Raw genomic sequence first — 23,233 nt, 5'->3', positions numbered from 1 at the left:
TCTCTGTGCTTCCTACATTCTTACAAGGGCATCCAGCTACCAGCCCTAAAGATATTTTACCACATGCCATGTGAGCCTCAAGCCACATGGCCTTCACAATGGCTTCACTCAGATAATCCAAATCCTGTCTGCAGGCTGCCTTGCTGGCTATTTTTAGGGCCCTGACTCTATCATAACCACTACTGAGAACAGTGGAGCTGTCATCCTGGATGCAAGGACTTATCAGAGGGTTATAAGCTGAGTTCTGAAAGGGCTGGTACCAAGAGGAAGGCTTTGTGAAGGGCCTGCAGTTGGGTCCTATTCACGATGCCTGAGTCACAGGAGGAAGCAGATGGTCAACATCCCCCTGCAAACCTTCCTGGGTGGGGATGGCGCCAGGGGCCTGGGGGTGTAAAAATGATGCTTTCAGAAGTGAACTGTAATGCTCATAGCCACAGTGAGGTTCCAGCTTCAGCAGGCTTACCTGATTAGTCTTACCTGAATATCATCCATGGGCTGGGGGCATTCCTCGCTCTCTGTACTATCCCGGTAGGCCCCCATTTCTGTATTCACCACCTCTCGGTTAGCCATCATCAGGACACTCATTGGTTCCCTCGGACGCACCTGTGAAGGTGCCGCGTCCTTTACTACACTGGTCCCCTTCGGATTTCCAGTCACCTGTACTGTAGACACACCAATGTAAAGATCTTTGGAACTCCACTTTACTACAGGCTGAGGTGCAGAGGCTTGGAATGCTGCGGCCTGTGGAGTGGGAGGGGAGGCTTCCCGGCTGCAGTCCCTCACTCCTTCACTGGGGCTGATTGTCTCAGGGGAAGACTGCTTAGAACTAGGGCTCTGCTTCCTGGTATCTGGCTGCTCCAGGCTCAGTGCAGTGCAAAGCAGTTTCTCCTGCCTTGCCTGGAAGGACTCGGGGTTCAATTTATGCTTTTTGGGAGCCGGATAATCTTTGTGGCTCTCACTGCTGTAGTAATTAGAGGGTTCAGACCGAGGTCTTCTCAGATCTGAAAAGTACAGTAGAAAGGACAGTCAGGACAAGCGACCGAAAGCAGGAACCCTAAAGAACCAACATGTTATGCCTGAGAGATAAGAAGTGCAAAGCTGGAGCGCAAGGCACGTTCCTGAGCTGTCACTATTCCCCGGCGGCACTGACGGTCTTAGGCAATCCTCCTCCCCGGCGGCACTGACGGTCTTAGGCAATCCTCCTCTAAAGGGGTGTGCTTCCTTATAGACAGGGTTTCCATACTGGGAGAGGCACTAGCTATTTTTAACGGAAAATAAGAAACATCATGTAACCCCCCCACTTGCCGCCAACCCTTAAATGTCTGTGGGTATCCTATGAACTCTTCTAAGGGAAGCTGCAGAAAGCCAATGGGGAAGCCGGCAAGTTCCGAGATGAAACCCTTGTGAATTTGTACCTGGATTGGTGCTTGCAATAACAGTGACTCCTTTGGGTATTTCTGGAGAGCTCATGGCCTCCCTGTGCCATTGGGCCATCCAACTGTCCGCGCTTGGCTCTTCACTTGGGGCACAGTGGATCCTGGGGGTCTGTCCCAGCTGGGCCTGCTCGTCTCTTTGCAGGTGCTCCAGACACTCTGCTAATTTCACGTGGCCCCTGGACCTGGCAATTCCCAAAGGCAGCCTTCCCAGAGAGTCTGGGATGGAGATGGCACGGCGGTCCCATTTGTACAGCACCACTGCCGCTTCCAAGTGCCCTAGGGCACAGGCCCACATCTGAAAGTCAGGAAGACAGAACAAGGAATTCAACAATTGAAAACAGATTTCACCTTTGCTGTTGATAGCATCAGATATTTAGGTCTTTATTGGCAATCTCAGTGGGGCCATGACAATCATCTCTAACAAATGCCCAATTCCTCGAGACTTAACGGTGTGCTTGTCTGACAGTTCACAGAGTTTATAAATTCATTCCGCTAAATCAATTTAGAATTTATCTTCATATTTTTCTTTCTTGCTTTCTTTTTTCCAGCAAGGGTTTTATACAGCCCAGGCTGGATTTAACTCACTTGATAGCCAAGGATGACCTTGAACTGCTTCCTCCCCAAAAGGTGATGCCAGAAGCCTGCACCACCATCATACCCTTGCTGGAAAAAAGGTTTTGCACTTCATTGTTCTTTTTGAGACAGTTTCTGTGTAGCTTTGGAACCTGTCCTGGAACTGGCTCTGTAGACCAGGCTAGCCTTGAACTCACAGAGATCCGTTTGCCTCTGCCTCTGCCTCTGGAGTGCTGGGATTAAAGGCGTGCTTGACCACACCCCCACCCAGCTAACAAGCCTCTTCCTTACCAGAGGAGTACAGGAGAAGTGGTCCACATTCAGGGGGTCGACTTCCAGTTCCAGGTCAATGCTGTCGGCATGCTTTGTGCTGCGGGGGTAGCATGGAGTTACCCAGGTTAGCTCACGAGAAAAGGAAACACCAGGGTAACACACAACCCATGAAAACAAAGCCAAACTGGGCACCTAGCCTTCCTGGTGTGAAGAAATAGGATTCTGGACTTCAGGGGTAGTTTGCACTCTATTTGACAGAAACCCAAAGGAAACAGAGTCTAACATCTCATATCTCATTCAGTAGTCCAGGGCACAAGACTATTGGGAGCCATTCTTGGAAAAAGCCCTGGCCCTGGGCTATGAAATGCACCGAATGACTGGATTCCTTTCCACCAGTGGGAAAGACGTGAAATGGCCGAGCCCTTTGCACCTGGCCTTACCGCCATTTGATGAGGGTCTGGATCAGGGTGGCATAGCCCTGGGCAGCGGCCAGGTGTAAGAGGGTCATCCCACGGAAAGTCTTCGAATGGATCAAGTGCTTGGATTTGGCCCAGCAGGCTCGGCTCATCATCTTCTCACAGACGACCACCACACGACTCTCGAAGCAGCTCCCTAGGGTTCCGGCACCCGATGTACACTGTGTCACGAGAAAGTACATGTTACACCCAAGGACACAGGCCCTCCACCACACCAGAGAGACAGATGACAATCCGCAGTAGGCAGAAAACACGTTAACAGTGAAAACAAAGAAATGTGAAAAAATACAGAAAAGGGCTGGCAAGATGCTCTGAGGGGAAAGACACGGACTGCTAAGAATGATGATCAGTGTGTGGTCCCTGGAACCCACATGGTAACACACACACACACACACACACACACACACACACACACACACACACACACAGAGAGAGAGAGAGAGAGAGAGAGAGAGAGAGAGAGACAGAGAGAGACAGAGAGAGAGAGAGAGAGACAGAGAGAGACAGACACACAGAGAGAGACAGAGAGACAGAGACAGACAGACACACACACACACAGAGACACATACACAGAGACACACAGACAGACAGAGAGAGAGAGAGAGAGACAGACACACACACACACAGAGACAGACACACACACACACACACACACACAGAGACAGAGACAGAGAGAGAGACAGACACACACACAGAGAGACACACACAGACAGACAGACAGACAGACACACACACACACACACAGAGAGAGAGAGAGAGAGAAACATACACAGAGAAAGAGAGACAGACAGACAGACAAACACACACACACACACACAAACACACAGAGAGACAGACAGACACACACACAGAGACACAGACAGACAGACAGACAGACAGACACACAGAGAGAGAAACATACACAGAGAAAGAGAGACAGACAGACAGACAGACAAACACACACACACACAGAGACACACACACACACACACACAAACACACAGAGAGACAGACAGACACACACACAGAGACACAGACAGACAGACAGACAGACACACACACAGAGAGAGAAACATACACAGAGAAAGAGAGACAGACAGACAGACAGACAAACACACACACACACACAGAGACACACACACACACACACACAAACACACAGAGAGACAGACAGACACACACACACAGACAGACACGCACAGAGAGAGAGATACACACACACACAGAAACAGACAGACACAGAGAGACACACACACACAGACACACACACACACAGACACACAGACACACAGAGACAGACACACACACACACACACACAGACACACAGACACACAGACACACACACACACACAGAGAGAGAGAGAGAAAGAGAATTTTAAATTATGAATGTGTGCATGAATTCAGGCGTGTGCCTAAGGAGGCTACAAGGTGAGGCTGACAGGGCTCTGGGAACTGTAAGAGCAATATGATGTCTAACCTGCTCAGCCATCTTGCCAGGCCCCAATAATTTTTTTTTTAAAGAAATATAATAGACATGCCACAGGCCCCAACCCTACACAAAGAACTTCAGCAACTGAGGGATGCTGAGAGTGGGGACACAGTCTTTCCCAGGGAAGTGCACACTCATTGGCTAAATGGTCAGCCCCGAACACAAGATAACATGATATAAACCGAGCAGGCTGTATTTAGGAATATGCATATATGTAACAACAATTAATGAAAAAAGAGGCCATGAATTAGAAAGAGAATTTGCAGCAGTACATGGGAGAACATGGAGGGAGGGAGGGGAGGGCAAAATAAAGTAATTATATCATGACCTAAAAACTGTAACTTCATGTGAGGGAGATAAAGTAATTATATCATGATCTTAAAATCTGTAACTTCATATGGGCAATTATGAATTGGATATATATAGATATATATGTTCTATTTTACTGAAATTTTTAAATTTTAAATTTTTACAAGAATTTTGTTTAGACTGAGACATAAAAGTAAAAATTATCATTTTACAAAAAGAATAAGCAACAAGGAAACAGCACTTCTGTGAAGCTGAGATACCGCAGACTCCCCATCACTCTAGTAGTTACAGTGACTGTGACAGATAGGTCTCACACTGACAGTTGATTCTTGCTTCTTTTGAAGACGAGTTAAGTCACCTTAATGGGTTTTTTCCTTCAAAAAATGCTTAAAACTATCCAAGACCTTTTTTTTTTTTTTTTTTACTTTTTAAAAAGAAATTTTAAGTGTTTGAATGTTTTGCCTGCACACACCACGTATGTGCCAGGTGTCCACAGAGGCCACATGAACTGGAGTTACTGCTGTGAGCCGCCCACTGGGTACTGAGATTCAAACTCAGATCCTCTGCAAGAGCAGCCAGCCTCCTAACCACTGAGCCATCTCTCCAGCCTTCAATTTTTCAAAGTCTTTACAAAGTGAAAAGGGATACTTGGGGAGCATGACAGACATGAGCCATTGGGGTTACTAATCACGTGAGCCCACAGGAGATCAGTTCACCAATGCTGGCCACACAGGAGAGGGATAAAATCAAAGCTGATAACCGCAACAGCAGTCCTATGCTCAACGCACACTCAGCCAAGCGGCAGGCACTTCTAGCCTAATTTCCATCTCTGGTATTACTGGAAAAGCATTTTTTTTTCTGGCAATAAATTCCATATAATCCAATTAGTACAAAAATAACATTGCTCCTCATCACTCTTTATTTTTAAATATGGAAAACATGTTTCCAAAAATTATAAGGGCAGCTGACAGATGCAATATCATTCTCAACCAGAGTTGTCAAATCATCGCAGAGAAGATGGCTGGGCCGTCCAACACAGCAGACTGACCTTGACCCAGGCAGAAAGGCTGTTCTATATACGCCAGTCAGACAACTGTACGGAGACATGGAACTAATCAAGCAGTGAATAGACAGGGAACGTTGCCAATTAAACACAAACAGCCCTGACTCTGTCATTGTGTGGTTGATACCACCATCTACTGGACAGACAATGTAAATCAACAAGCATATCCCATGGTAGCTGTACACTGGATCAAAGCTTGCCATACGGCTAAGCTTGAAATGTGATATGCTGCCCCCTTTACCCAGTGTTTGTGTGTCTAAAGGTTTTCATGGGAACTTCTTATCTGGTCCTCAGGTCAACTCCACAAAGATGACTTGGCTTACAAAACTTAGCAGTTTCAGGTGAAAATGAAAGCTATCTTTGTAGTGGTTAATCCCATTACTTGGGAGGCGGAGGCATGAAGATCCCCTGAGTTCTAGTCCAGTCTTAATAATAGTTTTACCATGTGTAAGACAGGAGAAGTTGGAAGAAGATCTGAGATCAGCATGGGCACTGATATTACGCTCTGCTTTCACCTGTTGTTAATATTGGAAACACTGGGGCTGGAGAGATGGCTCAGCAGTTAAGAGCACTGACTGATGCTCTTGTAGAGGACCAGGGTTCAATTCCCAGAACCCATATGATGACGTCTCACAACCATTTCTAAGTCCAGCTCCAAGAGGATCTGGTGCCCTCTTCTGGTCTCTTGAGGCGGTGCATGCACATGGTGCATGCATACGCATACACCCAGGCAAAACACCCACGCACATAAAATAAAAGTAAATTAAAATATTGCTAGTGCTTCATATTTACAAGGTTTCCAAACCAAAAACAAATGTACTTAAAAAGAGGAAATCCTGCTGGACATGGTGGTGATGCACACTTTTGATCCTGGCACTTCAGAGACAGAGGAGGCAAATGTCCATGAACTCGAGGCTACCATGGTCTACACAGTAAGGTCCAGGCCAGCCAGGGCTATGTGGGGAGACCCTATCTCAAAACCAAAAAGAGAGGTATGGGAGAGAAAGAGAACTCTGCAAAGAGAAACCAGCCTTCACATTGAAGGGCAAGAAGGGGCTCCCTCAGGAGGCTCTCTGGAAAGAACTTGGTAGTGAAGGCAAGAAATACCATCCGGTCCTCCATCTCAATCTTGGGGATGGAGATTGAGAAACAGTTTATCCTCAGACTTTCTCAAGATAAAGCTCCTAGACGGAAGGTCCGGAGAAGCGACAGGAACAATAGTTTGAAAGCGATACTTGGTCATGTGATGAATTCTTTGTGCTGCACATGACAACAATGCACACGAGGCTGGGTGGACAGTGACGGCTCAGTAGATAGAGGTGATTGCCATCTGTCCTGACACCCTGAGTTCAACCCATGGAACCAGGGTGCGAGGAGAGGCCCGGATCTCCGTATGACTGTCAGGTACACACAGGCTAATAAAAATGACGAACATAGAACTCTGAAAGGAAGGGAGACGCACGTGTCAGAGATGAGAGGACAGTCTGGCGGGGGGCTGCCCCTCACTGAGGAAGACTCCAGGAGCTATGTCCTGAGTTCATGTTCTGGGGGCTGGGAAAGGCTTAAGAACTGTTGAATTAAGTTATGCTCTGTATTTCTTAAGGCAGGGATACGACACAAAGTATGAAGTAGAGAGACTGGTTTACTTCGGAGTCCCAGCAGACGTGCGTCAGCCATTGGCGGCTCCTTCCGCTGCCAGGGAACACAGTGAGACCTGAGACCAGAAGGACGGCAGAAACCTGGGGTGGTGAACAAGAGCCCTGCACCGAGGTGTCTTCAACACTGCACAGACTGAGCACAGGTACCATGAAGCAGGTCTCTGGACACTCTACTCCAATCTCTGAATGACGTCATAGCAGCAGGGGAGGCCTCTGGGGCCAGCTGCCTCGTGCATGGATGAAAGACAAGCAAACAGAAACCGCCAATGGCGGGGCCTACCTGGGCCTGGCCCCCTCCGGCACCACTCCCGCTGCCGCCTCCGCTGCCGCCTCCGCTGCCGGCCTGCTTGTGCTGCTGGGAGCCAGTCATCTCGGCCATCCTCCTCTCCATCTGCTCCAGCCGCTCCAGAATGGACATCCTGAACTGGTTATCTAGGGCAGAGCAGGGGCGAGGCTGCATTCTAGGTGAAAAACATTTGACCAGTGGCCTATGCCAGCTTCCGAGTCTGGCGTCCAAAAACCTGTCTGTCAGTAACTCTGCCAAAGGAGGGACCACAGCAGGCCAGTGTCCCCAGCACAGCACACAGGCTGTTTCCCGAACACCAGAACGTAACGTTCACAGCAGCCCCTGGATCCTAGAGGAAGCACCAGAAAAATCCCTTTTGTGTCGAAAACCTCACTTTTGGGTTCTTGCTTCTCTATTTCTTTGTGGGACTCTCCACCAAAACCTTGAGGAGATCTGATAGACACCCCCTCCCCACCCAGGTATGATGAGCTAGTGAGAAAGAAGTAGGGTTGGTGTAACTATAAGGTAAGTTCTCTTACAATCTTAACAGTCTCAGCCAGAAGCAGCCATCGCCTCCAGAGCCGGGACTGCAATTCAGAAGGCATGATTCTACACTGCTGAGTGAAGGCCGACAGCACGTCTGCACCCCCCACCTGTGTGCGTGCAAGCACACACACAGGAAGAATCAGGATATGTCACAGGAATGAGAGGAGCCCAGACCATTTTAAAGTCATCAGCGCCTACATTGATGCCACAGATTGTCATGAAGCATGGTGCCAGGGGCTTAACAGTGGGGAGGGCAGGAAGGGTGTCTTTCTGCCAGAGCCCAATCAGAATGTGAAAAACAGGGCAGCTAGAGAGTGACCAGGATCAGTGGGTGGGCACAGAACCGAGATAAGTTAGGAAAGGCAACCCTTAACCCTGGCCAGTGTGAAGAGGAAAACCAGATACGCCACCAGGTGCGAAGGGGTGAGACCGTGCAAGGGGGTAAATGCAAAGGCCCTGAGGCAAGACACTCAAGGAGTGGTGGAAGGGTGGGACGCAGAGAAGAGGGGGTAAGCGGAGAGGCGGGCTGCTCGGACTGTTCGGAACCCTGCTGTGCTGGGACTAACTGCACAGCTAGGACGTACCTACTATACCGCCAAGTCTCGCCTCTTCGGTGGGAAGTTACTGTGGGAATCGCACCAATTCACACATGTCCATGCTCAGAACACACTATGCCCTCCCTATAAGAGTGTGCTCGCTATCAGCACGTTTCTCCCCAAAGTGCGAAAGGCACAGGTCTGTTCACAACACATCATCTGAGTGACGGAACAAAGACAAGCTTGGAAAGGGTGGATCTGCCAGTGTTCCCTGCTACCCCACCAGTGTCTCCAGAGTGGTGAGCGGGGCAGTCTACACACAAACAGGAACGAAAGGCAGAGGCAACACACTTAGGACAGTACCACTTCACCAGCACTCAGGCAGACACCGACGCTTCACCTTGCAGACAGGGACACACAACTACGACTCCCCACTCCGGCCCCTCAAAGTCCCCAGGAAGGAAACATTACAGAAAGACTGAGCACAGGTTTGAAGCGCCCTGAAAAACAGACTTCCTTCCTGGAAAATTTAAATATCAACTTGCCATCAAATTTATTTTACTTTATTAAACCAAAACCTCTTTACAAGTCCCGATGTTGTCGCCACAAATACCATTAGCAGAAACAAGCGCTGCTCACTCGGGTGAGACCCTCTCCTCTGTGTAGGCACTGATTTTACCCAAACGTTATGCAGGGAAACCTCAGGATGGAGGCAAGAGATGGAGTGACCAGAGGAGCCTTGAGCAGATTCCACACCCCTTCCCAGGAACCTAAACTCTGCAGGAAACAGGTCCCTCCATCAGAAGCCAGTTAAAAACAGAACTCAACCCTGGCTCAGGTCACCATCCTTCTGGGGACACTGCAGAGGCTCCGGCTTCCTCCCCGCAGTGCAGTGCTCAGCCTGACCTCCATTTACCTCTGGACCTGCATGAGGCTAACTCACCCCACTGAAGGGATGTGGCTTAATGCTAACCCTGCACAGCTCCGGTTGCTCCTCCGTATTCCTGCACTTTTCCCAGGCACTGTGAACCCAGCAGCCAAGATGATCACCCCTCATGAGGCAAAGTCACAGGGGCACTGAATGCCCCGAGACCTGGTCACACCCATCCTGAGACAGCCACCCACTCACTCCCTGTGGGCACAGCTGGAGTGGTCACCTGCTCATTCCTCCGACCAGGTCCAGGTACTACAGAAGCAGACTCTCCTGACAAACACTACAGCTACTACACTCGCTTCTGAGCTCCAGGAACGGGGTTGCCCCGTTGCTATGCACTGGACACTTCTATGTTAACACACTTCTCCAAGGAACACTGCATGAAGACGCCCGGCCTCTGAATCATGAGGCAGATAAACATAGACACTTCTTATTAATCAGCCAGTCTCAGCCAGAGCTGCCTCTGTGTCTGCATCCACTGTATCCACGGGCTCAACTGAAAGATAGGAAATATTCTTTCATGAAGGTGGAGGGGACCAGGGAGACGGCCCAGTCCACAAAGCACTTGCCATGCAAACCTGCGATGTGAACTTGAGATCTCCAGGAAGTAAGGTTGGCACAGATCTGATAACTGGTCTGTGATCCCAGCACTGGGAGGTAGAGATGGGATCTCTGGGGTAATATGGACCAGCTGAGTCCACCAGGCTCCTGGTCCTGAGTGAGAGAGAAATAAAGGCGAAGAGTGCAAGAGGATGATACCCACTGCCAACCTCCGGCTTCCACGCATGGAACAACACAGAAAGCCCAGACCTATAATCACAGCAACCTAGGAGGGTGAGGGGAGAGGATGGAGAGTTCAGAGCTAGTCTGCGTAACTTATCAACACAGTTTCAAAATGTAAAATGCCTGAGGGCTGGGCATGGTGGTCCGTGCCTTTAATCCTACAAATCAGGAGGCTGAGCCATGTACATCTGTGGGAATTCAAGGCTAGCCTGGTCTATATAGCAAGCTCCAGGCCAGCCAGAGCTACACAGTGAGACCCTGTAAGGGGAAAACAAAAACAAAAATGAAAACAAAAAAACAAAACAAAAAACCATCACAATACTTGGGCTGTACCTAGTGATACGGTACTTGCCTTGTGTTTCTGACCACTACACCCCAACCCACCAAACCATTCACACCAAACATGTACAGATTTCCTGTTGTCATTCCCTAATACGGCACAATTACTGACATAGCGTTTACCTTGAACTAGACACGGTAAATAACCGTGATTAGTTAAATACATGAGAAGACGAGCATAGCCTCTGTGCAAACTCTTCATGTAAGAGACATGATCAGTCTCGGATCCTGGTATCTTAGTCAGTACACCATGGGGACCAAGGAGGCATAAATTTTACTATCTCCACAGAAAACGGACTTTGACACCAGTAGATCTTTTGAGGAGGGTGTGAGAGACTGCTCAGCTCTGTTGTTAGAGTTTCTGACCCCACAGGTCTGGGTGAGGTCCAGCGGTTCTGACAGAGGGTGCCGGGGATGCTAGCTGGGACCTGGCTTAAGCCCTAGTTTGCTTCCAGTGAGAAAGAAAGAACACCCTTTTCTTTTCCACCCCGTGCCTGGATGACCATCTGACAGAAGCAGATTCCTCCCCAGCGCAGCTTCGGGCAAACTCTGCCTGGCCCTATCCACAGCAGCTCTGTTGACAGAACTGGGACCTACACTTTCCTCCAAGTGCAGAGCCAAGTGAGATCCTGCCCCACCCCACCCCACCCCACCCCACCCCTACACTGCTCCCTGCACCAGCCAAGCACTAACTACACTGTTTTCCTACCAGTTTCTTCTTCTTCTTTTTTTTTTAATGCTTTATTTAACTTTATGTGCTATGTGCATTGGTGTAAGGATACCAGATCCCCTGGAACTGGAGTTACAGACAGTTGTGAGCTGCCATGTGGGTGCTAGGAGTAGACCCCGGGTCCTCACGAAGAACAGCCACTGCTCTTAACCACTGAGCCATCTCTCCAGCCCCGCCTCTTACCAGTTTCTATTCCAGGTGAGATGTACTCCCAGGTGTTTGTCTCTGCCCTTGCAAGTCTCTAAATTGGTCTATTTACTTGCATGGCTTCAGGATAAGAAAGGTACTTAGCCATCTCCTCCCCACAGAACAGGTGCACACATGTGCCTGCAGCCCAGCCACAAGGTAAATAATCCCGGGTTCTGACTCACGCAAGCTCTCACGAGGACCATTATTTTACCTAAACCCCCTTTTCGTAAAGGCAGCATTCTTCAACCGGGCAGCAGGGACAGAGTGGAAGAAACACAGGAAGAGAACAGAGCCCTTGGCTGGGCCCAGCTACAGCGTGACCCTCCTGATGCCTCGTTTCTCTCATCTGTAAAGTACGAACACCAACGTCTATCCTGCCTGGATTAAATAAACCAACACGTGAGGTCTAAGTGAGGAGACTTCTAAGTGTGAGCTACCATCATGCTGGCGTCTTCTCCCCAAGCCAAAGCTATGGGGTCTTTAAATATATATTTATGCTTTAAATGAATCTTATATATGTGTGGCAAAGAGCACAGCCCCCATAAGCGGGTAATGCCTAATACTAACATCTCATTTAACACCTTGCTACGATGAAAAAACTAACATCACTGTGGCCCTACTGTTAACCACAGACCTGAATCTGAGTGTAACTCGATGCCCACAAATGTGCCTTCTCTGTTTCATTCAGTTTTTAAGGCTCCCTACACTTCTGACTTTCACTGCTCTTACTCTTGACTTCCATTAAGTCTGGAGAACAATAACTGGATATTCCACAGATGATTCTTCATTTTAGGTTCATCTGCTGACTAGACTGGGCTGTGGGATTTCTGAGGAGACACCAGAGTTAAGAAAGAGTGTCTTGCCCCTCCACGACGTTGAGCAGTATGGTTTTGTGTGTGCTTATCTTCCACCCTGGGTCACAATCTAACACTGTATTACTGACGTCTTGTTCAAAGTGTCTCACCTTTAGCCACGGCTCTTCCAGGCTGCACCCAGTGTTCCTGTCATGTCCCCATCATTGTTCTTTTTTGAGTGCTTCCTCAACCTTCACAGGAGGCTCTGGGGTCACCCTTTGTTTCTCTTGCCCCAGCCTTAGAAGCAACCATCCCTGTGGGGTGTGGAGCCCAGTTCCTTTCACTGGGGAATGGTGCTTAGGAACCAAGACTTGGGTGTTCCGTGAGCTCTGTGTTGCTTCTAGGCTCAGTCAGTGGACAGACTAGTAAACTCTTGTATGTATACAGACACACGTGTCTACATACCGATATCTGAGAATAGCGTTACAGTGTTCATTCATATCCCCTGGGGCCAATGGAATGTAGATGAAGAAAGATGAAAAGAAACGGTGTTGCCTAGACTAGGCAACCCGAGACATGCTGCAAACACTGCCCAGTGATGGGTTAGACTGCAAAAGGGGAGGGAGGGAAAGGACCCCACGGTTATGCAGGACAGGTACAGCAGCACACACATCTTACTCCAATTGTTATGGTTTCCAACAATATTAGAAAAAAAAAACTACACTCATAACCATGGATAGCTCTGACGGTTACAAAGATCAGAAAGAAAGAAAACATGACATAATCACTCACTGCCCAAGAGTGTAGAATGGCTTTGTTGGAGGCTGCAAGTGTGGTGCACAAGAAGCAGGCAGGTCTAAAACTTCAAATCCAGACTGGTCTACATAGTGAGTTCCAGGCCAGCCAGGTCCACACAGTAAGGCACTGTCTCAAAAAGCACAAAGCAAACAAGAATGGCTACTTGGGGCTTGATTTACCCAATTCTAGCCTTTCCCATTCGGCAAAGTACCACACAGTCTCATGGGACATCCTTGTCTCTCTGATAGGGACTCCCTATATCTCTCAAAGGGAATCATTTAAAACTATTCCAGGATGACAGTTGCCTAAATCTTTAAAGTTACCAAGCCATACCAAAGGCTTTAAGAAAACATTTCAAGAGAGCAGACACCCATAGCAAGTTCTAAGTTTAGAAGACTTGGAATCTATTGCTAGAAGAGAGACACCAAACAGGGTGTGAGCACCTTCTAAGAGCGAGGTGCAGTCCACACCCCCCAACCCCTGAGCCTGCTGCAGTGCCTACTTGCTCCTGATTTTGTACATCCATTATAAATTTTAGAGCCCAGTAATATCCATGGCTGTACTAGATGGTTTCTGACATGAGACCACATAATTTAAAATATTGGAGTGGGGGACTGGAGAGAGATGGCTCAGCCGTCCGCATGGCGTTTCACAATGCTTCTGGCCTCTGTGGCACCAGACATACAAACGGTGCACAGACAGAACACCCACACACATAAAATAAGACAAAATGTGTCTTTTAAAGATTATAGGGATGAGAAATAGAGCATTTAAAATGCTGCTCTTGCAGAGGACCCAGGTTTGGTTGCCAGCACCAAATGATGGCTCACAACCATCGGGAACTCCAGTCCCAGATGATATGGCTCCCTCTTCTGGTAATCACAAGTACTGCATGCATGTGATACACTTAGGTACACGCAGGCAAAACACTCTCTAATAAATCCCCAAACATTTTTGAATTAAATCCTTCTCCTTAGACCTGTAACATAAACTAAACTCTTCGTTGTATCGTGGCATGCTCTTTAACAACCATTCCGAGTCACATGTTTTTGTTTTTTTGTTGTTGTTTTCTAATTCACTGTGCTCCGAGCACAGCAGGAACTTTCCGTGCCTCTGGAATGTAGCCGCTTTTCCCCTGTGAACCTCGACTCCTTCGTAAGCCCAACCATTCGCCTGCTACATGCAGCGCCCGCAGAAGCCAGGCAACCCATGTGTGCGTTCCATTTCCCCAGAGACTGGAGGACTCCACTCCTGATGTAGAGGACAAAGCAGAGGCTTAGAAAGCAGCTCACCCACCCAAGGTCACTCGAGATCTGAACACAGGTTGGAATCCAAAGTGCTGTTCTTTCCACTGCACCTGCCCCGCTTGCCTGCATTGCCCTACGTCCTAGGAGAACTCGGAGAACAAATGTGCACCTATTTTCCTGTATGTCATCCTGCTGCCGGCAAGACTGTGGACTTTTGGGAAGCAGCGACCTGGCACCACAGTGGATGCGCGTTCAGGGAAGGAGTACTGTTTCCTAATTTAAGTGCCTGGGAGCCAAGCTATTGATGAGGTCATTTACCGACTGGCCAAGGACTCCTCGGCAAATTTCACTGCCACGGTGGATCTACGGGCCAATCAGCAGTTCTTACTGTTCGCTCTGGTGGAGAGGGATTGGTTGAAATGGTCAAAGTGCAATGGAGCTGAACTGGAGGGTGTTTACCTGGCAGCTTTTTTTTTTTTTTTTTTTTTTTTTCAGCTCAGGTAAAGGAATGATGTCACTACACAGTGCTGGTCGAGAAGCCTGGCAGCAAAACACAACCATCTGACGTCCTCAAACACAAGCTGGAATTTCCCAGCAGAGCAATGCCACTTTTCTGCAGCTGCTGGTGCTGCACACTAAAAATATCACCGACCCCTAACTGTTAGATGCCCCCTTTTCACTTGGGAAACGGGCTATTTGAATGCCAGCCACAGAGCCTACTTCATGCAAACAGAGCCTGTAATGAGTGGTTACCAAAGTGTTAAAACAGGTCCATCGGGTTAAGCTGCTATGTAAACATGAATTTAATTACGTGAAACAAAAGAAATTTGAATTACATGGAACATCCCCAGAAGCACGCTTGGGCATGGACGCCTGCAACTCGGCTCCTGCGCAGTACCTGTGGAGACGCCTCGTGTGCATTGAGTCACTTCAAGTCTTGCTGCCAGAGTAGGAGAAAGTTTGCCTTGGCAGGTAAATGAATGAAGGAGCGGTCGTCAAATACCATCTGCTATTTTAGAACGCGTTATTTGTGTCTCAAGTGCACAAGTGCCTCGTGTTGCTATTTGGACGGCGAACGAGAAGCCGTCTCTCGTTCCATTTACAGCCCTTGGCTTCCGCGGTGGCAAGAGCTGACAGAGCAGGAGGAGGCATGGCTCGAACTATTTCTGTAAAGAACTGCAATTGCCGCTTAGGAAGTCTCCTAAAGGTTTCAGGAAGCTTGGAAAGATGGGGAAAGTGAAGTCACTTCATTCCTTCCCAGAATAAACGGGACCACTGCAGTCCATTAAGGTGCTCCTCCCTGGCAAGCCGTGTAAGATGTCTGAGTGCAGCGGGAAGGGTAAGGGCCAGTCCGAGATAAGGCACACGCTGTACCACTCTGATTTTCCAAAGCAACTGCTAAATTTAGCCTTAGGGAAAAAAAAAACTGCCATACTCCACTTTTTAAAAAGCCCTCCAACTCTGCAGACCAAAATGCTAGAACAGGAGGTTAGGGTGCTTCCTCCAGCTTGCTCCATTTGCAGGGTTTGGGACTCCAATTTCTCCTCCCTGTCTTTTGTCGCACACAATTGTGAGCGAGAGTCTTAGGAATGCCCAAAGCTCTTTTGGGAGACTGCTGGACAAAAGCAGCTGGCTGGCAGCACTGAGGAGCAAAGCAAACTTGACCATCCTCTCCTTGCAGTTGCCCAATATAAAGCCAGAGGTGCTCGAGGAGTCACAGCAAGCTTATTCTCAAAGACCCCCAGGTTTTTGTGGGATGCCAGAGAGGCTCAGCCAACTCTGCAAGGGCATTAGGCAGGAGAGAGCCCCAAGTTACTGCAGGAACTGACCTTGCAGTCAATAAAGGACAATCCACCCATGACTCAAGGTGGCAAAACAGCATCTAGTTAGAACCAGAGAACAGGACTCTGACCAAGGACTGGAGGGTCAGTGTCCACTTTCATGTAGTCCCCCTTTATGTATGCTAACTTTCCAAAAGGCAGCCAGATTGGAGGGCAGCCTTGACAGTCCCAGAGCACTGTGAGCATAAAATACACAGTGAAGCCCAACTTTCTGAACATGAATGTATGCTAATAAAAAAGAAACATGGTAAACAGGGAAGGAGACAACAGACAGACACGAGGGAAGCAGATTACTCTGAGGCCTGAGGAGCTTTTTCAAAAACAGAGTGCTAGCCTTAGAATTGGGCACAGACAGGAAGAAGCGTGGATGGCACGAGCACTGACTGGCTTACTGAAGGGAATTCAGAGCAAAACCCCTAATGCCTAAGGGCTGGAAAGGACAAAGCATGAAGCAGGCAGAGCCATCAGAGGGAGTGGACATAGTAATCAAATGAAGGCAGGCTGGTAGTTTCCTGGTTACAGGTGTCATCAAAAGCCATTTAAAATTCTTTGGGAGTCCCAAGAAGCCACCAGGAATGTCCAGCTCGGCTACAGCCTTGCAGCACATGGGGCGCACAACAGAAATATGTGCCAAGCTGAATGTGGTGGCGCTCACCTTTAACCCCAGCACTTGGGAGGCAGAGGCAGGAGGATCTCTGTGAGTTCAAGGTCAGCCTGGTCTACAGAGTGAGTTCCAGGACAGCCAGAGCTGTGTGGAAAGACCCTGTCTCAAAAGTAAATAAATAAATAAATAAATAAACAAACAAAAAGGAAAAGAAATGCGTACTGAGAGATGCTTGGCAGCAACATGATTTCACCATCTGAAAAGTAAGATGTGAGCTTCACTAACAAGCTATTGGCACTCTACGATGGTCTGTTTTTCTAACCGCGTCATTAAAAGCAGTTTTTCTCCCTTTGTTTACTGCTTGCTTTGGTTTTGCTTTGTTCTTTGAGGCAGGGTGACATGTAGCTCAAACACACCACGTAGCCAAGACTGACTCTCAACCCCTGACCCTTCTACCCTCACCTCCAAATGCCAGGGTTACAGGCGGGTGTGGCCACTTCCTGTCCTTCATTTGTCATGGTCGTCTTTTAGCTGCTGTATCAAAGACCAGGCCTCTGAAACACACAAAACACCTCACTGAGATGAGACCATGTAATAACTTCTACTGGGGCCACTTTCACCTTAAAAGCTGTGCTCTGCAAGGTTGGGAAGGAAGTCACAGGAAGTAGAGGGTGAAACTCAGAAAGAGAGGCTGTCTTAGGGCCCCCGGAGAAGCGCTCAGCTTCCAGTCAGGACATCCATCCACAGGAGCGCTCAGCTTCCAGTCAGAACATCTATCCAGAAGGGCACTCAACTTCCAGTCAGGACGTCCATCCAGAGGGTTGCTCAACTTCCAGTCAGGACATCCATCCACAAGGATACTCAACTTCCAGTCTGGATGTCCATCCAGAGGGGTGCTCAGCTTCCAGTGAGGACATCCATCCAGAGGGTGCTCAACTTCCAGTCAGGACATCCATCCAGAGGGTACTCAACTTCCAGTCAGGATATCTATCCAGAGGATACTCAAATTCCAGTCAGGACATCCATCCAGAGGGTACTCACCTTCCAGTCAGGACATCCATCCAGAGGGTGCTCAGCTTCCAGTCAGGACATCCATCCAGAGGGGCACTCAGCTTCCAGTCAGGGTGTCCATCCAGAGGAGTGCTCAGCTTCCAGTCAGGATATATATCCAGAGGGTACTCAACTTCCAGTCAGGACATCTATCCAGAAGGGTGCTCAACTTCCAGTCAGGACATCTATCCACAAGGATGCTCAACTTCCAGTCAGGACGTCCATCCAGCAGGAACTCTTTGTCCCAAATCCCTGCTGGTTTCTAGTATCTGAGGAACCAGGCATTCTACAGACTGGATGGAAGAATTCCCCTGTTGGATCCTGACTATTATGCATTGTCAGAGGTCTGTGGTTGACAAGGCTTGGCTCTCAGGCTGATTGTGGTGACGTCACCTGCACAGACACACCTTGTTGACGTGCTAACTTGTGAGAGTGTTGAAGTCCAAGATGATTCAAAATCATTTTATTTGTTTATGTTTGAGACAGGGTCTCACTACGTAGCTGTGACTGGTAGCCTGAAGCTCCCTATAAAGACCAGACAGGCCTTGAACTCACAGAGATGCCTTACCTTTGCCTCATAAAGTATGCAACATCATGCCCAGCCTACATTTTTTAAACCAGGGAGTGTACCAAGCAGTGGTGGCACACGCCTTTAATCCCAGCACTGGGGAGGCAGAGGCAGGCAGATCTCTGTGAGTTCGAGGCCAGCCTGGTCTACAGAGCGAGTGCCAGGATAGGCTCCAAAGCTACACAGAGAAACCCTGTCTTGAAAAACAAAAACAACAACAAAAAGCCAAAACCAAAACCACAAAACAGGAGTACTACAATGGCATACTTCTACACCACAACTTGAACATTTAACAACTGTATTTTTTTTTGACAACGCTATAAACCAAGATAAATACAGGCAAAGTCCTTTTAGATGAATCGACTGTAGTAATATATTTAGAAAGAAGCAGCTGGCCATAATCCTTAAAATATTGGACATGTTGCAGGTTATCAATACATAAAATTGCTTAAAGATGACACTTTATAATCCATCACAGGTCCTTCTGATAAAAGAATAAACATTTTGTTAAATTCAACATAGCTCTGGAAAGATTTTATCTGTGAAGGGAACAGCTAGTTCTCTGAAGTGCTTGGTCCTCAGAATCGTGAGAGGAAGGACTGTTTGGTCCTGGGCTCCATCTGCTGCATCAGACCAAGGACAAGGCCAGGCCTGCGCAGTGCTTGCTCCATGTGGCGAGTGTGGGAGGAAAATGTACTTGGCGTGCCCAGCGCTCGCCCCCCAGGCCAGGTTTGACAAGTGCTCCACCGAGGCCTGACTAGAAGAGAGACATCAGCCGGTGTGGTACAAAACTTGACTTTGATCAAGTGTGGGGCAGTTCTGTCCTGCTTTCTTCATGCAAACCCCCAGAGTGCACCTTCTGAACTGTTCCATTCAGAGCATGGTTCTAAAGGTGTGGGGAACTGCTAAAAACTGGAACAAAGGGTTAATAGCAAACTCCGGCAGCCATGGAGGAGCTCCTTCCTCTCTCCTCTCTTTCCCTGGTTTTCCCTCTCTGCCCCATGCTATCCCCCAGAGTACCCTGGGTCCATTTAGTCTGCCCCTTATCCTTGCCTGGCTGGCAGCTGTCCTGGATGCCACATCTGTTCGAGGTGGCTGATGAAATATATATGATTAATGGCAAATTAGATGAGGCCAAGTCAAGAATCAGGGAAGAAAAATGCTCAGCTGAAGTAGTTATACAGAAACAGCACAGAGTGCTCCCAAGGAAAGGAACCCTTGATTTCTTGCACTTAACAAAGCAGACGAAACTGAGGCCACAAATTTCAGGGTCGCATAACCTGTGACTTGCCTGATGCATGACTCTCCCTAATATCCAGAAGGAGGACTGGAGGGTAGCTCAGCAGTTACGAGAGCGACTGCTGTTTCAGAAGACACAGGTCGTTTTGTTCCCAGCACCCACGATGGGCGGCTCACAACTCGTTAGGACTCCAGCTCCAGGGGATCCAGTGCCGCCTTCTGGCCTCTGTAGGCATTGCACTCACATGCACAAACCTACACAACACACAGAAGCACGGAGGCACACGATCCCAAAGGAAATTCTTTGTATTTCATAGTAAGAATGCTATGATTGCAGATTCCAGTTTCCCTGAAATAAAAACAGTGCTGGGCTTCAACAAGACCACAAAAAGTCCAATGTGGTCTGACTTCTCAACTGCCCGATGAAATGGCTTAAGCCAATGACAAATTACCAGGACTGCAAATCAACTAACAAAAAAAACAAAACAAAAAACAAACAAACAAAAAAACACCAAAAAAATTATAATAAGTTTATGCTGCCTTCATAGCTATCCTGGTCTGCATGTGGCCCACAGGCCATCACCAACACTGCCTTTGATTTAGACTAAAACCATAGGTCAAAGTGCACCCCTTTTTTTAAAAACACTTTATCCAGTCTGTGTGTGGCCGTCAGCAACAGGGACTGATTCCCACACACTCAGTGGGGAAAGTGGGGCTCTGTATTCCTTCCTTACTACCCCATCCTCAATCTCAGGAGACTACCTCAGTCACTACCATTCCCCTCCAGACACCAGCTGCCACACAAGGACCTCCTTATCTCCACCCTCCTTTCTCTCTCAAGGCTTTGACTCTAAGACAGCTCAGAAATACCTGTCTCAAGCTCTTGCTCCATTTGGATAAAAACAAACAACACTGCAACTGTAACGTAAGAGTAACGCTAGGGTTATGCCACGCAGAAATTTGAATTACTCTTTGGCTTTACTTTAAGCTGTTGAGGGTACTGGCTGACAGCCAGAGTTCAACCCCCATGGCCCATGTGTTGGAGGAGAGAGCCGACTCCCACAGGCTGTCCTCTGGCTCCATATGTACGCCACGGCATGCACACCCGAACACGAACACAAATAAAACATATAAACAAAGCACTAAGAGCAGTAGGCACTTCACTCTTCAGAGTATCTTTCTTGAGTGCTGTATGAATTAAGAATCCTCACCAAAAATGTTCCCATTTACTGGAATCATTTTCTGTGTAAATGTTTGCTCAAGCAGTGTTGTTTTATGCATGTGAGGTTCACTATTTTCTGGTTTAGGGGCCATTAAGTGTATGTTACAGGTTGACATGTTATGTGATTTATGCAGTTCAATGCTTTCCAGTACATATGTGACACATGCCTGCCATGCTACGGTAGTCATTTTTCCAGCAAATGCCTACTGTTTATTGCAGGTTGAATGGGTTTTGATCTCAGGCTAATCGGGGGTCTAGCGCTGTTTAAAGTGGGAAGTATCAGTGATAGGCTTATAAGCCTCTTTTTGTTTTTTAATGTCTCCCATAGTCAGAGGCATTTAAAGGCTTGTTTCCCAGTTGGTTAGGCCTTTTGGTACAGCATTACTGGAGGGAGGACAGTGCCAGGGGGCGGTTTAAAATTAAAAGCCACTCCCAGCACAGGGTCTCTGCTCCATGCTTGCGTTTGGAGACACGAGCACGCAGCTTTCTGCTTCTGCTGCCCTGCCCCCTGCCATGATGGATTTTATTGGCCTGGAGCCCTAAGCCCGGACAGACTCTTCCCTCTCTAGGATGCCTTGGACATGATGTTTTATCACAGCTGATATTCTTTTAGAGTTATTAGTCCTTCCTATTGTTTTACATTAGTAACCAAAACACCTTTTACACATCCAAAAGCCAAGGGCATTGATTCTGGCTAGAGTAGAATCAATGGTTTCTTTCACAAGAAAAGACAACAGGATACTTAAATACAATCTTCCATGGGAAGTCCAAACCACAAGTGTGTAATGTTAAGAAACTGAATTGTATATTCTGAAAATGATCCTAAGGACCACTCACCAGCAACTCCCGAGGAGTAACCGGTTCTGGTGTCTGCTCACTTAAAATGGGATAAGAATAAGAACACAGAATGCTGAGTTTCTGTGGTTTCAGAGTGACAATCTGGTATAAGGACCAAAAAGTGTCAGTTCCCACACAGTGTGCCCACCTGATGCCTCCTTCCTCTGACCACAGTTCTGGTGGGGAACACAGTGTTTGTGACCCTTCTCCCAAGCCACATATCCGAATCCTATGGTGTTAGGAGACAGGGCCTCTGGTGAGTAGTTGGCTCAGGGTGGAGTCCTTCTGAACAGACCGCAGCCATTTCCAGACATCCCCGAGACCCAGCTTGTTCTTCTGTGAGGAAGGCAATGACACACAAGGCTGGCAACATACCACCCAGGAGAACACAACCATGCAGGTGGGTGCCCTGATCTGGGTCTTCCAGATCTGGGGAGACAGCTGGGTTATAAACTTCCCGCTGAGGGTGATGGCACAGCGGCCCAGACTAAAAACCATTCTAGTCCTAGACTCAAGGTGTTGCTGGCATGAAATCTTCACCCTGGGAGAGTCAGACAGACAGGTCTTGACAATGAGAGTGCCACCTCCTCCTCATTTAAGAAGCCGGACACTTGACTCCAGCTGGGCCAGAACCCAGAAAGTGGCTCATCCGGGCCAATAAGAGTCATTTCCAGGGACTTCTGGGAAGGAAGAGCTGTCTTTTCAGACAAGTATGCTACACTGGTAGGGTGTAAGACAAGTTTTGAGCAGGCCACTTCAAGAACACCTGCCTGAGAATAAAGAGCCAAGAGAGGAAGGCAGATGCTTATGACATCACTTAATACCCGGACCCACAGGACCTGAGGAAAATACCAAATCTAGACTCACTACGAGTCAATGGACTCCCTTTATTCATAATCGAATTCGAGGAGGCATTGTGTCGCTGCAGTAATAAGGAAGGTTGTGGTGGGGCCAATGCTGGCTCAGCGAGTAAAGGTGTTCTCCCTGCAAGCCTGATGATCTGGATTTCCATCCCTAGAAACCACACCAAGATGGGAGGAGAGAACGGACTCCACCTCTACACCTGTGTCACAGCGTGTACACATACAGAGTCATATACAACGATAGACTCACCCTACACTGTTTCTTTAATTTTTAAAGGAAGAGCTGGGTGATGGCTAATCAGTTAAGAGCACTGGGTGCTCTTCCAGAGGATCAGCACCTACATGGTAACTCATAACCGGGTCAACTGCCAGCACCTACGTGGTAACTCATAACCGGTTCGAATTCCAGTCCTAGGGGATCTGTCCAGCTTCTAAGGGTACTAGGCAAGCACAGGACCAACATATATACATGCAGGCAAAACATTTATATACATAAAGTTTTTTTTTATTTAAGGAAAGGTATGATATGGCTATATATAAATGTTGACCTTTTTTGCTAAATAACAAGAG

At 48.0% G+C, this 23,233-nt stretch overlaps 1 protein-coding gene across 4 annotated transcripts in view; it reads right to left on the bottom strand.

Moving 5' to 3' along the window:
- LOC100762490 (calmodulin-binding transcription activator 1) overlaps positions 1-23,233 on the bottom strand; it is an 831,381-nt gene that overhangs the window by 19,927 nt on the left and 788,221 nt on the right. Inside the window, exons 12-16 of one of the 4 annotated variants that reach the window (XM_027398331.2) lie at positions 7,538-7,689; positions 2,723-2,919; positions 2,301-2,379; positions 1,416-1,731; positions 478-662 (exon numbers count right to left, since the gene is read on the bottom strand). In XM_027398331.2, the coding sequence (XP_027254132.2) occupies positions 478-662; positions 1,416-1,731; positions 2,301-2,379; positions 2,723-2,919; positions 7,538-7,689 (929 nt within the window). Of the gene's footprint in view, positions 1-477; positions 1,002-1,415; positions 1,732-2,300; positions 2,380-2,722; positions 2,920-7,537; positions 7,690-23,233 lie in introns of those variants that run through there. The other 3 variants (XM_035439380.1, XM_035439378.1, XM_035439379.1) reach the window with 3 other exon arrangements.

Source organism: Cricetulus griseus, chromosome 2, assembly GCF_003668045.3.
Source record: "Cricetulus griseus strain 17A/GY chromosome 2, alternate assembly CriGri-PICRH-1.0, whole genome shotgun sequence".
In the NCBI taxonomy this organism is placed as follows: Eukaryota; Metazoa; Chordata; class Mammalia; order Rodentia; family Cricetidae; genus Cricetulus; species Cricetulus griseus.
The sequence above is the reverse complement of the archived record's forward strand: the minus strand, read 5'-3'. Positions and strand labels throughout refer to the sequence as shown.